The sequence below is a fragment of the Narcine bancroftii genome, chromosome 5 (assembly GCF_036971445.1).
Source record: "Narcine bancroftii isolate sNarBan1 chromosome 5, sNarBan1.hap1, whole genome shotgun sequence".
In the NCBI taxonomy this organism is placed as follows: Eukaryota; Metazoa; Chordata; class Chondrichthyes; order Torpediniformes; family Narcinidae; genus Narcine; species Narcine bancroftii.
The window spans coordinates 225,065,189-225,079,897 of record NC_091473.1 but is presented as its reverse complement, the minus strand read 5'-3'; the positions used below and the strand labels follow the sequence as shown (position 1 = coordinate 225,079,897).

General features: G+C 46.5%; 1 protein-coding gene across 2 annotated transcripts in view; it reads right to left on the bottom strand.

Moving 5' to 3' along the window:
* The window catches only part of smpd2b (sphingomyelin phosphodiesterase 2b), a 44,980-nt gene that overhangs the window by 18,518 nt on the left and 11,753 nt on the right, over positions 1 to 14,709 (bottom strand). For both annotated transcript variants that reach the window (XM_069941475.1, XM_069941473.1), the window contains exons 2-7: positions 13,298 to 13,380; positions 10,163 to 10,259; positions 5,307 to 5,383; positions 1,394 to 1,487; positions 598 to 687; positions 70 to 152 (exon numbers count right to left, since the gene is read on the bottom strand). In XM_069941475.1, coding sequence (XP_069797576.1) covers positions 70 to 152; positions 598 to 687; positions 1,394 to 1,487; positions 5,307 to 5,383; positions 10,163 to 10,259; positions 13,298 to 13,347 — 491 coding nt within the window. In that variant the 5' untranslated portion in view covers positions 13,348 to 13,380. The remainder of the gene's footprint in view (positions 1 to 69; positions 153 to 597; positions 688 to 1,393; positions 1,488 to 5,306; positions 5,384 to 10,162; positions 10,260 to 13,297; positions 13,381 to 14,709) is intronic.

Here is a 14,709-nt window from a genome sequence, read left to right as displayed (position 1 = left end):
AAGACATGCTGAGAGGGTTGGCTGAACTGCCCATCAAGGACAGTGGCAGTGGTTTTTCATGCTTCTTACCGTATAAACTGCCCCAGCTCCCAAGCCTGCAGCAAACGGTGGGGGAGATAATCATCCTTTTCCCTGCAATACTCCGCGTGGAGCTGCAAGAGAGAAGAGAGTCAGATTTGACCACAAAGTCGGACAGTTCAGTTTTCACCATCCAGGGATATCTCCCACCAGCGGCAGCGAGGTCGAATATGGGGACGGGAAGGAATTTAGTGAGGAGGTGGACAAACATCCAGAAACAGAGTGATGGGATGGAATGGGGTGAAGATGACAAAGCAGGGGAACAGTGAGAATGACAGAGAGGGAGAGCACTACCCTAATGGATAGAAATTACTTCCAGGCAGAAATAGCACTGAAACACCAGTGATGCCAGAATGAGAGAGGCAAAGTTTTAAAGAAAAACAAAGCTAATCACAGAAGGAAACTACATGAGAAAGGGAAAAAGGGCAGGCATAGAGATAGCTGAGCAATTTCATACAAGAGAAAGTGCCAGAGCTGGTATTCATGTTCCCATTCACCAGACAGTCACTCCACACTTACATGAGTCACATAAACGTGGACGATGATGCCTTGGAGCTTCAGAATGACCAGGCCAACAGATTTCCCACCAAACCAGTCACCATGGTGCAACTAGAGACAATAGGAATATGGATTATTTTTGTATCAGAGTTGCGTGACACAGTACAAATGCTGCTCTATAACCGTGTATGTTATAAATGTCCAACGGAGAGGAACCTCTGCTCTGTTCCAGGATGTGGAACAACATTAAGTTAAAATCTGATATAACATCTTCAATCAAAATTATTTCTTAGACTAATAGAGAAAGCTACTGATGATGAAGGGACTCAATGGTTAAGCAGCATTCATGGGTAGAAATCGTTAACATTTCGATTAAGGATCTCATCCCATAACATTGACCAACCATTTCTACCCACGGATGCTGCATCTCTTAGACTGACAAAATGTGAGACATACTTTGCTCAGCCCAAGAGACTGAATTTCTTTTATTCTTCTTTGAAGTTATCGCTCTCATCGAGCAGATTAACCACATACAAGAATGGACTTTGAACCTGGACAGATTTTGAGATGGGGCAGGAACCTCAGGTTGCCGGCAGATAAAGTTCAAATGCAGATATTTTCATCTGCATCAGCCTCCAACCAACTCAATTTCTATTCCTTTAGTCATTTACTTGTTCTTCTTCCTCAAACCTGCTGAGCCAAGGTATTTTGTAGTCCGTGTGTAGAAACACATGGAGTAAACAGAGAATAATCAGAAAATGGTTTCTATTTTTTTCAGGAGCTTGCTTTTAATTTGGATAGTAATTCTTGCCCTTACCTTATAAGGATAGCCATTCAGGGAGAAGCGGTAGAGGAAAGACTCAGTTATTCTGCATCTGGAGAAGACACACAGTCCGCTTCCTATAGCGCCGCTGAAAGAGAGCCGACAGATCACACTGACGGTGGCTTAATGACAGCGCACAATCATACCAATTTACATTAGCCTCTCATTTCTGAAATGGTTTGACCTCATTGTGCCATTAAAAATGTGGTACACCATCAGAAATAATCACATGATCCAGCCAAGGCATAGTTTGTATTATTAACTCATAAGGGAATGACTTGTTGTCTACAGTCTGCCAGCAGGTCCACACACAGAGGTATTTAATTGACAAGAAAGCTCTAAATAACTCTTCTGTTTTCAGAAATACTTGCGGGCTAGGAAGAGCAGGAATGAATCTTCACCTGTACCTCCACTGCCAACTCACCACCTCCTCACAGTGTTCATCCTGATCACATCTCATCCAGAGGCTTCCCAATCCCAAGGACATTCTGGCTGCAGCATCCTACTGCCAAATTCACTCGATGTTCCAGGATCTATCAGCTGCTGGACATTCAGTGAAACTCTGAAATGCTGCCAGCCAACAGAACCTGAACACCCAGTGTCTTCAAACTCTGGAGGCACAGCACCCACTTGAGGCTCAAGCCTGCCTCCCACCCGTCTTCTAGAACTAGTTTTGCAGTATTGCCGGCATTATCCTCCACTCACTCACACTGCACACCATATCCATCTGAAAGGGTCACAGGGAACATAATGGAATACTCCAAATGAAACGGAGGGGTGGGTGACACTTTTCCGTCAATCTTATTCACTAGAGGCTGTATGGTGTTGTGGTTGGTTCAACACATTAAAAAAAAGACTGTCAAACCTACTCAATTTTCTTCTAAATTCCTGTGAATAAGGTCTCAAACTTCTCGATCAATCCTCATGAGATTTCTTCATCCTAGCAATCAACCAACGTACGGCCTCAATTGCAATATATGCTTCTTTGCATATCATCAAAACTTCACTCGTAGTGCCATGGCAGTGATTCCTCCAATTTGTCTTCTATTGTCCATATCCCTTCCTAATTTTTTTTTGTTAAATTAGACATACAGCACTGTAACAGGCTAATCTGGCCCCGAGTCTGTGCCGCCCAAATTACACCCTATTAACCTACACCCTGGTATGTTTTGAATGGTGGGAGGAAACTGGGGAAAACCCATGCAGACACAGGGAGAATGTATAAACTCCTTACAGACAGCACGGGATTCGAACCCAGGTCCGGTCCCAATCACTGGCGCTGATAAGGCGTTGCGCTAACCACTACACCAACTATGCTCTCCTAGCTGAACTTGTCGTACTTATCCTAACTTTCTGTTTGATGTACAAGGACACCAGGGCTCTCAGTATTGCAATATTCTGTATTCTCTCCCAGCTCAAAATTAATTTGCTTTTTTTTTTTGCTCTGTCTACCAATATATTTTTTTCACATTACATTCCAGCTGTCATTTTTCCCCCCTTGTTAGCTAAAGCTAACAAACTATCCCTTGGTAGACTACCATCCCTTGATAGACTGCATTCTTCTCACTGCTTTTACAGTCAACTTTGTACCATCAGTAAGTTTGGCAATAATATGCTCTGCTCCTCCTTATGAATCAATAACAAAGACTGTAAATGGTTGAGGGCCTGACACTGATCCTTGTGGCAACGCAGTAGATACAGCTTGCCAACTGGAAAACAACCCATATCTGGCCTGTTTTCTATTAGTTAGCAAACTCTCAATCCATGTTATTCCCTCAGTCATATAATGCATTGTATATTTCTTCTTCTTTCTTTGGCTTGGCTTCGCGGACGAAGATTTATGGAGGGGGTAAAGGTCTTTTAGTAATTTAAATACTTAAATGGTCTGCCTATTTAGTCTGTGATTCTGGCTGTTGACAGAAACAGCCTCATCTTTACATCAACTTTATTCTTATGGAAGCATCTTCCAGTATGCACCAATTATAGATAGAGGCCACCTCTATTTTCAACCTTCTTTTTCAGGAGACAACCTCTGCTACGTGAAAGCTTGGTATCACAATTAGCAGGAAATTTTAGATAAGACTTGCGTTCAAGCCCAAGATGATTTCCTCAACTTTTTCCAACACCATTCTTCAATAGTACAAATAATGAGTCCCATACACCCAATGATCTGACATTAGAAAAGAGAGTAATGGCTGCACCGCTGGAGCTACTGGAAATGCAGGGCTGCCTCTGGTGCAGACCCAGGAGAGCAGGAAGCGGAGAGACAGCACTGCTCCTCGGGTCCTACTGTTCGATTCTGATACTCACGGCTCTCTATGGGCTTTAAACAGCCTGCTAAAGGAGCCAACAGTATTTTATTTTAAACAACCTGCAACCACGGAAGTCTGTATCCTAGATGGCGGTGCCAGTGCTGGGCAGCGTACCATGAAGGTTTGTAGCGGACTGGCCCAGGGCACCAGAAATGGTAGAACAACCCCTGTTGAGGAGGAGAGGCCTGAGAAATGACCCGACTGTAAGGTGACCACGGCAGCGGACTAGCGAGGGGCTTAGCGCATGAAGAACCCACACAGGCTGCGGGCTACTGGCAACTTGTGGTCGAAGATCTCACACCAGGCTGCAAGTTGCTGAAGACTGGCTCATGGGAATCAGGTATCAAAGTCGGGTTTCAAGAGGGCAAGAAAGGTTCTCGAAGGGGCCTTGGGCACTGAAAGCTTCTTGATTGTATCGGAAGTTTTGAATTTGAAGTACAGAAGTCTGTGAGGCTGCTGGAGCACTGGAGGCAAATCCACAGACATTCAGTGTTTCTGAAGGAACTTGCTTCTCGGTTTCTTATTAAGGGGGTGCAGGGCAATGCCCATGGTGACACTTTGTTTGCCTTTATAATAGACAAAAGTTGAATTATATGATGTATTTTTTTCCACAATATTTTTGTATTGTTACATGGCAATAAAAGGAATCTGAAGTCTTAAAAATAGCAGATGGAATTTAATGCAGGCAAGTGAGAGGTGAGGCATTTAGGAAGCACAAACCAAGGTAGGATATATACCGCAAACAGTAGGTCACTGAGGAGTGCATCAGAACAGAGGGATCTTGAATACAGATATACAATTCCCTGGAAGTGGTGTCACAAGTAGATTGGGACACAAAAAGAGCTTTTGGCACATCAGCCTTCATGAATCACAGTACTGAGCCTCAAAGTTGGCATGTTTTTGTAAAGTTGGTGAGGCCAAATTTGGAGTACTGCATGCATTTTTAGTTACCCAACTACAGGAAGCCTATCAATAAAACTGAAAGAGTGCAGAGATTTATTAAGATGTTGCCAGGCCTTGAGGAACTGAGTTACAGGGAAAGGTTAAACAGATTAGGATTTTATTCCCTGGAGCATAGAAGAATGAGGCTAGATTTGATAGAGGTATACAATATTATGAGGGGTGTAGTTAGAGTAAATGTAGGCAAGCTTTTCCACTCAGGGTAGGTGAAATACAAATCAGACGACAAGGGTTAAGGGTGAAAGGGGAGAGGTTTTTGGGAGAATTTTTTCACACAGAGAGTAGTGGAAGTGTGGAATGAGCTGCCAGCTGAAGTGGTGAATGCAGGCTCAATGTTAACATCTCAGAAAATGTTGGACGGTACATGGACGGGAGTGGTATAGAGAGAAAGGGGCTGGATGCAAGTCAATGGGTCTAGGCAGAATAATATTGGTCGGCACAACATCGAGGGCTGAAGGGCTTGCTTTCAGTGCTGTAATGTTCTATGGTTGAACGGTTCTAATTTTAATTAATTCAGATCAGTAGCACCCTGGACTTTGTGTTTAACACTGCATAATGTAATATCTATGTCAATCTAGCTGCACTCTTCCATATCCAGTTAATGGCTCAATTCTGCAACCGATATAATTGCATACCTTCTGAAGTACACTGAATACGGCTGGGCACTTGTCAACTTGCTTCTCAAGAAATGGTAGTCCTGCTCACTCCATACCTAAAAGCAAAATAACAGTCTCAGATTTTTGTTTTACCGCAAATGCAGAAGCAAGTAATCTAGACTGACACCCATGACTGGGTCATTGGGAACTGTGGAAAGTTCTAACCATTGGATACAAAGTTAAATCCAAAGTTCTATCTATTCCTTTATTTTGGATTTGCAGTCCAAAGGCACTGGTCAAAGAACTTAATTAACATCTCTTCAACCCCACCACTAAGATAGATTTAACTGATTCAGTTATTTGCCTCCGCATTCACTATTGTGTTCACCACACATCTTTGCAGTGAAAAGTAGTCAATTGTCTGAAATGTTTTGGGAACCTCCTGAGAATGAAGATACAGTCATGTGTATACAATCTTAGGGACAGATTTCCTGTTTTTTTTAAATGCATAATCCTTTTCCTCAGTTCCCACAATGACAGCTTCCGCAAAGCAGATTCAAAGCCTGCTCCTACCTTTGACACCAATTGAAAGGTGACTGAATTTCACAAAAAGCCTTGATAAAATGTAAAAAGCTGCTACACGACCAATAGAAGTAACCCTTCCGCACTGTGCTGAATGCTGGAGCTCCCAGAGAGGTCACCCCACAGTACCAGAGACCTTGCTCAAACTCATCTGCAGACAGTGTTTGAGGTAAAAACAAACAATGCTGGAGAAACTCAGCAGGTCAAACAGTGCACTTCTCAAGAAGTGGCCCATGCCACTTAATTACACCTACAACCCCCCCACCCCCGATACGTTTTGAACAGTGAGAGGAAACTGGGAAAAACCTACGGAGTCACAGAAGGCCCTTTCAGGCTGTCATGTAGAATGGGATTATCCGGGCAATTTGCCCGATTAGCGCCCCACTCACGCGGCAGCTTGAAAGGGTTCAAGCCAGTCAGCGTGGTCCAATTCCAACCGGATCCTGACCTACCTCAGAGGTGGTTAGGGATCCCAGTTACACTTCATCAGGATGTGTCCTCTGGCGACTTGAATAGCAAAGTGGCCGACCCAGTTGCTCCTGTGACGTCAGCATTTGCGCACTGGCGTCACAGGGAAACCCCTGGGTGAAGTGCCTGCCGTGATTGGGGGAGGGGGGGAGAGAGGGGTCACAGATGCAGAGCCCAGGGTGGGTGGGGGAGAGAGGGGTCGCTACCATGGGGGGGGGGGGGGTGAAGAGAGAGGGGTCGCTACCATGTGGAGGGGTCGCTACCATGTGGGGTGGGAGGTTGGGTGAAGAGAGAGGGATTGCTGCTGCGGGGTTGATGAGGGGAAGAGAGGGGTCGCTGTCACGGGGAGTGGGGAAGAGAGGGGTCACTTACTGCGTCATTGTGGAGGCGGCATCCCCCTTAAATCGCTGGGTTGGTGATTTAATGGATCGATCTCCCTGTAGCTTAAAAGGTGCTAGAAGCCCCAGTAATCGCACCTAGATCCCAGGAGGGCCACACAAGGGCTGCAACTTAAAAGTGCCTAGAGAACATACCAACTCCTGACAGACAGTGCGGGATACAAACCCTGGTCCCTGATAGCTGGGTCTGTAAGAGCATTTCATGCCACCAACAAAAAAGGAGAATGTGGGGAAAATGTGCTCATTCCTTGATGAAGGCCTCAAGCCAGAAAAGTTGGTTATGTATCCCACTGAGTTTCTCTACCATTGTGCATTTTTACTGTGTGGGCTGCCTCTGAGTTCTCAGGCATCCTCTGCCACTTCAAAGACATGCAAGGGAGTGATAGAATTGGTGAGGGGATGCAGTTGGTGAGAATATATGAAGAATAAAAACAAGAGATGAATACAGAATTAGTCTAAATGGGTGAATGATAGTTGTTACAGTCTCAGTGGGCCAAAGGGCCCAATTCCATGCACTGTATCTAAATCATACATGTTCTGTCACTTACTGAAGCTCTAAAATAATGTACTGTTTCACATGAGGAGATATCAGGAGAAATCTACCATTAATGTTCACATAAGTTAAAAAGAATGTTATGGTTAACATGATTTGGCTGTTGAGCTCACCACTAACATTTGCATGACCACAATGGGACACTAATGCTCATGCAAATGAAACAGAGGTGATGATGAAGCCAAAAAAGACGATGGTGCATTTAATCTGTGTTGCCGTGGACTCACCTGATATGGGGGGAGGGGGTGGGATAGTTGCATCAGGGGAGGAGAGGCCAGGTGCCCCTCGCCCGCCAGAGGCCAGGTGCCCCTCGCCCGCCAGAGGCCAGGTGCCCCTCGCCCGCCAGAGGCCAGGTGCCCCTCGCCCGCCAGAGGCCAGGTGCCCCTCGCCCGCCAGAGGCCAGGTGCCCCTCGCCCGCCAGAGGCCAGGTGCCCCTCGCCCGCCAGAGGCCAGGTGCCCCTCGCCCGCCAGAGGCCAGGTGCCCCTCGCCCGCCAGAGGCCAGGTGCCCCTCGCCCGCCAGAGGCCAGGTGCCCCTCGCCCGCCAGAGGCCAGGTGCCCCTCGCCCGCCAGAGGCCAGGTGCCCCTCGCCCGCCAGAGGCCAGGTGCCCCTCGCCCGCCAGAGGCCAGGTGCCCCTCGCCCGCCAGAGGCCAGGTGCCCCTCGCCCGCCAGAGGCCAGGTGCCCCTCGCCCGCCAGAGGCCAGGTGCCCCTCGCCCGCCAGAGGCCAGGTGCCCCTCGCCCGCCAGAGGCCAGGTGCCCCTCGCCCGCCAGAGGCCAGGTGCCCCTCGCCCGCCAGAGGCCAGGTGCCCCTCGCCCGCCAGAGGCCAGGTGCCCCTCGCCCGCCAGAGGCCAGGTGCCCCTCGCCCGCCAGAGGCCAGGTGCCCCTCGCCCGCCAGAGGCCAGGTGCCCCTCGCCCGCCAGAGGCCAGGTGCCCCTCGCCCGCCAGAGGCCAGGTGCCCCTCGCCCGCCAGAGGCCAGGTGCCCCTCGCCCGCCAGAGGCCAGGTGCCCCTCGCCCGCCAGAGGCCAGGTGCCCCTCGCCCGCCAGAGGCCAGGTGCCCCTCGCCCGCCAGAGGCCAGGTGCCCCTCGCCCGCCAGAGGCCAGGTGCCCCTCGCCCGCCAGAGGCCAGGTGCCCCTCGCCCGCCAGAGGCCAGGTGCCCCTCGCCCGCCAGAGGCCAGGTGCCCCTCGCCCGCCAGAGGCCAGGTGCCCCTCGCCCGCCAGAGGCCAGGTGCCCCTCGCCCGCCAGAGGCCAGGTGCCCCTCGCCCGCCAGAGGCCAGGTGCCCCTCGCCCGCCAGAGGCCAGGTGCCCCTCGCCCGCCAGAGGCCAGGTGCCCCTCGCCCGCCAGAGGCCAGGTGCCCCTCGCCCGCCAGAGGCCAGGTGCCCCTCGCCCGCCAGAGGCCAGGTGCCCCTCGCCCGCCAGAGGCCAGGTGCCCCTCGCCCGCCAGAGGCCAGGTGCCCCTCGCCCGCCAGAGGCCAGGTGCCCCTCGCCCGCCAGAGGCCAGGTGCCCCTCGCCCGCCAGAGGCCAGGTGCCCCTCGCCCGCCAGAGGCCAGGTGCCCCTCGCCCGCCAGAGGCCAGGTGCCCCTCGCCCGCCAGAGGCCAGGTGCCCCTCGCCCGCCAGAGGCCAGGTGCCCCTCGCCCGCCAGAGGCCAGGTGCCCCTCGCCCGCCAGAGGCCAGGTGCCCCTGGCAAGAGAGGATGGGTGCACAGCACTCTGCGGCTCCATTCTGCAACAGGACTATCCAACAAAAGAAGCACAAACCCATTCAAATCAATGGTGCAAACTTCCCTGCATCTAATGGTAAGTGGGGTTAAGTAATTTATTGGTTTTAATTTACTTTATCTTCGTATTAGAATCATTTCCTGGAATTTTAAGCAGTTTTCATTAAATTTACTTTTTATTTGGCTAGTAACTATTTACGAACAAAACAACAAGAATATTTCAACAGCTTTCACACATTTCTGAGACATTTGAAGACAATTCCAATGGTCTTTGGTAGCTACAAGTTCACAAAAAAGGAGTCAGTAATTCTAGGATCTGGCCACAGGATCCAAGGTCCGAGGCTCTCTTAGCCTCCTGTGTTTTTTGTGGGGCCATGCTTGAGCATGGAAGGTCAACTTGGTTAGTCTTCCATTTGTAAAAGAGGTTGATGCCATTCAGTGGAGCCAATGCAGGGTGGTGAATCCAGGACAATTCAGCTCAAAATTGATTATTAGTGATGAAAAATCTTTTAGTAAATTTCCACTGATAGTTTCTTCCTGAAATGTGCCTCGCAGAATCGATGATGTATTTTTATTTCAACCAGGGTTCTTTTCAATGAGAACACTACAAATAGCAAATGGATTTCCATCTCTTCCTTGCTGCAGCAAAGCTCAAAACATCTGTAATTTAAAAACTCCACGGAGGTGATGATCGGTTGGCTACTTTGACTTCTCCATCCAGTTTGGACAGCAGTGTTATAAATTAATTTTTTTTTTAATTTAGAGATACAGCATGGTTACAGGACCTTCCAACCCACAGGCCTGTGCCGCCCAAATACATCCATCAACTAGCAAACCCCAGAAGTTTTTGGAGGGTGGGAGGAAACTGGAGCGCCCAGAGGAAACCCACGCAGAGAGCGTGAAAATGTACAATCTCTCTGCAGACAGTGCCGGATTTGAACCTGGGTCGCTGGCACTGAAATCGTGTTGCGCTAACCGCTACCGTGCTAAGTATAATCCCAATGACCTGGATATGATCCTACGAGGATCTGTTCTTATTTTGTCATCTATTCTATATTTTGCCTAGGTAGGTGGACCACAAAGGACTCCAAAATGACCGAACGCCATAATATCAACAGACAGGAAAGTTGCTGAATACAGCAGGAAAGACAGTTGCGGGGAAGAGAAACCTACCTCCTGCAGGAGGACTACGTCATACTTCTCTTCGCTCAGTAACTGGACAATCATTTCATAGCGCTCCCTGCAGTGCTTGCTGAGGTAGCGGATTCCCCTGTTGCAGAGAGGGGGGCATGATGAGTTACATTGTGATGTATACTGCATATTACAATAGCTCTCAAAACAAAGACAGCTAAGCTCAATGATGTAGGTGTCTGCAAAATGTACATGCAGGCTTTAAACTAGATACAACCAACCAAAAGGTCAAATAGAGACACTACTGTCAATACATTAACTCTTCTGCAGCAGTGAGCTCTCTGCTTCCAGAGACCATCTCCCCCCCTCCATGTAGATAAGGAACCAAAGGAAGATTATATTTCATAAGGAACTGATTTGGAAATTTCAAAACTGAAAGAGGGCAAAGTAACGAGAAACTGACATAGGTACCTTTTCATTCATTCAAAGTCATTTTGGTCTTTAACCATCTTTCATTACCTTCCTTTAGTGGCTGTAAAGATTGTAGAAGGCAACACAGAAAATGATGATAAACTATTGTACTATTGAGCAAACCATGCCTGAACCAGACTCTTCCACTGTTTATGGACAACAGTACTCTATTACGGTTCATTGCAAGGATAAGGAATTTGACTAGTTTTTAATTTTAATTTTTTTTCTTTGCCTTTTATGGTTTATTTAATATATTAAGGGGGAAATTATATATGGATATTATATTGTGCGATAAGAAAATGTCTTTAATTGTTTGCATATATTTGCTCAAGTCTTTTAAAATAAAATATTCAAAAAAGTGTGACAGAGTATTTAGAGGTGGTTTGAGAGGAATTGTTAGAGCAGCTTCCACACACTCATTTTAAAACACAGAATATTTGCAGGACTTCTGCAGAATGCTTTTTGCAGGAGGCAACAAAGTATTGACAACAGCTTGCCTGGGAGGGCATGTGATCTTTGCAGGCAGAGGAGAACAGTTTTGTTCTACGAGACGGAGGGTGTGAAACAGAGAGAGGAGTCACAGAAATGATTTCCAGAAAGACAAAGCTGGCAAACTTTGCAAGGCTGCCTGGTCGAAGGAGAAGACTGACGGGTTGAAAGGTGACCTGAAAGAAAGAGGATCATCTGGAGAACCCTGAAGGGGGCAAGTTTCGTCAGCAAGACTGATTGAGAAGGAATCAGTTGTGGATATCCTGGGAAGGGAATCTCTCTCTGAAAACCAGCAAGAACCCTCCTGAGTGGTAATCGTTTGCCTGTTAAGCACCAAAACCTGGTGAACTTTGTTAATGCTAACTTCTGTGCACAGTACAAGAATTGCCTGCGACCAGTGAGATTGGACTGTGAACCAAAGAACTTTTCTAATCTTAAATATACATTATACATACCCGCGCTTAGTATTGGGGGGGGGGGGGGATAAAGTAGTTAGGTTGATTAAGTAATAAGCTAAAGTTCAATTCTGTTTTCTGTTCAATTATAATTAAAAACTACTTTTGTTTAAGTAACCCTGCGTCGTGGTGCATAGCTATTGCTGCTGGGTTTTGGGGTCCTCTGGACTCTGTAACAAAAGAAAGAATTTGACCAGATGATCTAACCCTCTTGCCTAGGATTTTATTTTATTTTTTTAAAATAAATGATACATCACTGATGAAGGCCATCCGGCCCATGAAACCTGCGCAGCCTAATTACATCTAATTAACTCTCAATTTGGAAGGTGGGGGGGGGAAACTGGAGCACCTGGAGAATGTACAAACTCCTTTCATACAGCGACGGATTTTGGGCACCAATAATAGCTTTGCCCTAGCCGCTACCCTAATCTGAACTAATCATTTTCTGAACCAGCTCAAGGTCATCAGAGCTAATTGTTGACCTCAGATTCTCCACTTGTGAGTCAAGAAATTAGGGAAATGCAGTTGGTGCAGCCTAGTTGAAGAAAATAGTACTTTTTAAGATTGCACACATTATAGTCATGATGCACCAGTGGTGGAGGGCAGTGACATAGTGCTACACATAGCACAGAAGAATTAAATTACACATTTAAAGCACTTGAAAAATAAAATTAATTTAATGTTTAAATTAGAATGATAATTCATCGAACTACACCACAGAAAGAATAATTTTGCCGACTTTGATTGTGTTTTCCAATTGATCTAAATTCTCTCCTTTCCCCAAACTTCTTTTACATTTTTGATTTCCAAGTACAGGTACACAATCCTTTATCCGGACGGAACCCTTGGTGGACACAGTGTGTTCCGAATTTCAGAACAAAGGCCAGCTATCCCAGATTTAAGCCCACCCGAATTGTGCTGCCATATCAACCCACTTCCAGTCACGCTGGTGTCTCTTTTCCCCCCCCCCCCCTCGCTCACCCGAGTCGTGCTGCCGTCTCTCTCCCCCTCGCTCACCCGAGTCGTGCTGCCGTCTCTCTCCCCCTTGCTCACCCGAGTCGTGCTGCCGTCTCTCTCCCCCTCCCCCCCCCCACCCCACTCAACCTAGTCGCGCTGCTGTCTCCTTCCCTCACTCTCTCTGCTGTACCAGCACCAGGAAAAATATTGCCATTTTTGGAGCATTCCAGATTTTAGATGTCCGGATAAAGGATTGTGTACCTGTATACATTAAACAGTCCTCTAAAAGCAACGACAGTCATGGTTTCAAAATGAAAAATTTTAGAAATACTCAGCAGATGACTCAAATGTGTACAGTCAGTAATTTTGTTCCTCAGACCTGTTTCATCAGATTCAGATAAAAAGTAACAGTTTTTCTCTCTCCAGATACTGAGTATTTCGAGAATTTTTAAACTTTTAATTCACATTTTGCTTTTGTGTTGTTGGATTTGCTTCTACCACCCTTGCAATTATTGTAATTCAGATCCCAATAATCCCTACTCCACAAACAAAAATTCTTGATTTTCCTTTTTGTCTGCTGCCAATTATGTGAAGAATTTGACAAACTTTATTTTAATCTACAAAAACTGCTCAAAAAGATGCAAGTAAGATTACATTGAGCATAAGACTAATGCAGAAGAGCCGGTGGAGGCTTCAAAGGAAATGCTCACTACTTCAAAATGCTTACGCTACTTTAAAATGTGTATGGTGCAATAAGAAGTGACATGTCCTGTATGGCAAACAGCTGCAAATCTTTGAGTCTTACCAACAATTGAGAGTGAACACTCTGAACCTTGCAGCTAGTGACTTCGACATGGTATCAGGTAACAAGGACAAACTTCGCAGACTCTAAAGTAAAAACAAAAAGATGTTGGCAGTTCTGGGGCATATGGCCTCTATTTATCTGATACAGCATGCAAGATGGAACAAATTCATGGCAGGTTACTTCACAGCCCATTCCAAGACTCACCCATCAATTCCATTTAAAATGTTAATGTATGAATGGACATCAAAAATTCTATGTTAAAGTTGGATATCACATCTTGCATTCACCTTTCTTCACTTCACCATTTCCTACAGCTGGGACTGGGTAGAGACATGCATAAATGTCACAGCAATGCAGGGATAAATTCACCCCATTCCCAGTGCAATATTTCCCATCAGCAAAGAGATACAGGAGTATCAGAGACCGCACCACCAGGCTGAGGAACAGCTTCTTTCCACGGGCAGTTAGAATGCTGAACGACCAAAGGAACTGCTCACACCAACCTTTGAGACTCTCATATTCACAAAACATTACTTATTTATTGTGTACATGAACACTTGTCATAAATATGTATTGTTAGTTTCTGTGTTATGACTGGTTGCGTGTCTGCATGTTTTGCACCAACGACCAGAGAACACTGTTTCGTTGGGTTGTACTTGTGCAATCAGAAGACAGTAAACTTGACTTGATTTTCTTAGCCCAACACTTTTCCTCCTCCATCTTCTCCTCAGGATACATTCATGCCCACCCAATGAAGTTCTTATCAAGCAGAGGATTAAAACTAACTCCAGTGACATTATCTCCACTTCCATGAGAAGCATTGCTCGAGCCCCAACTTCAAAACACCTCTCCCCACTCTTTGATATTAGTCACGGTGTTTAATCATTAGACATCAGGAGCCGCATTCTCTGAATCCAAAATAGATTTCCCCTCCAAGCCCATCCTTCCTGTGTGGCTTTGCAATGGATCCTTTTTGGACAATAATGAAGTTACTGCTTAAATGACTTCAAAACACACAGAAAGTACCAACTCGGGCTATGCATGAAAATCTTCACATCACACTTAGCGATTCCGCCATAAGTGAGATCAGTTACATTTGCCTCCCAAAGCATTTACCATCTCAGGAAAGGTTACATGACATGGAATGAAATACTCAAGTTGTCTATATGATGCATTGGAAACAGGAACCGTTCGATCAAACAGCCAACTCCTCAATTTCTTTGGAGTGGGCCACACTCAGCCACAGAACCTCAAGCACATAATCGAGTAGATTAAATAAAATTGCTTAAAAAAAAAATCAGTTAAACAAGAAAGTCTGCAGATGCTGGGGTCAAGTGCTGGAGAAACTCAGCAGATCATGCATCATCCATATAAAAGGGTTACCGACCTGACCAACTGATCCTAACAAAGAG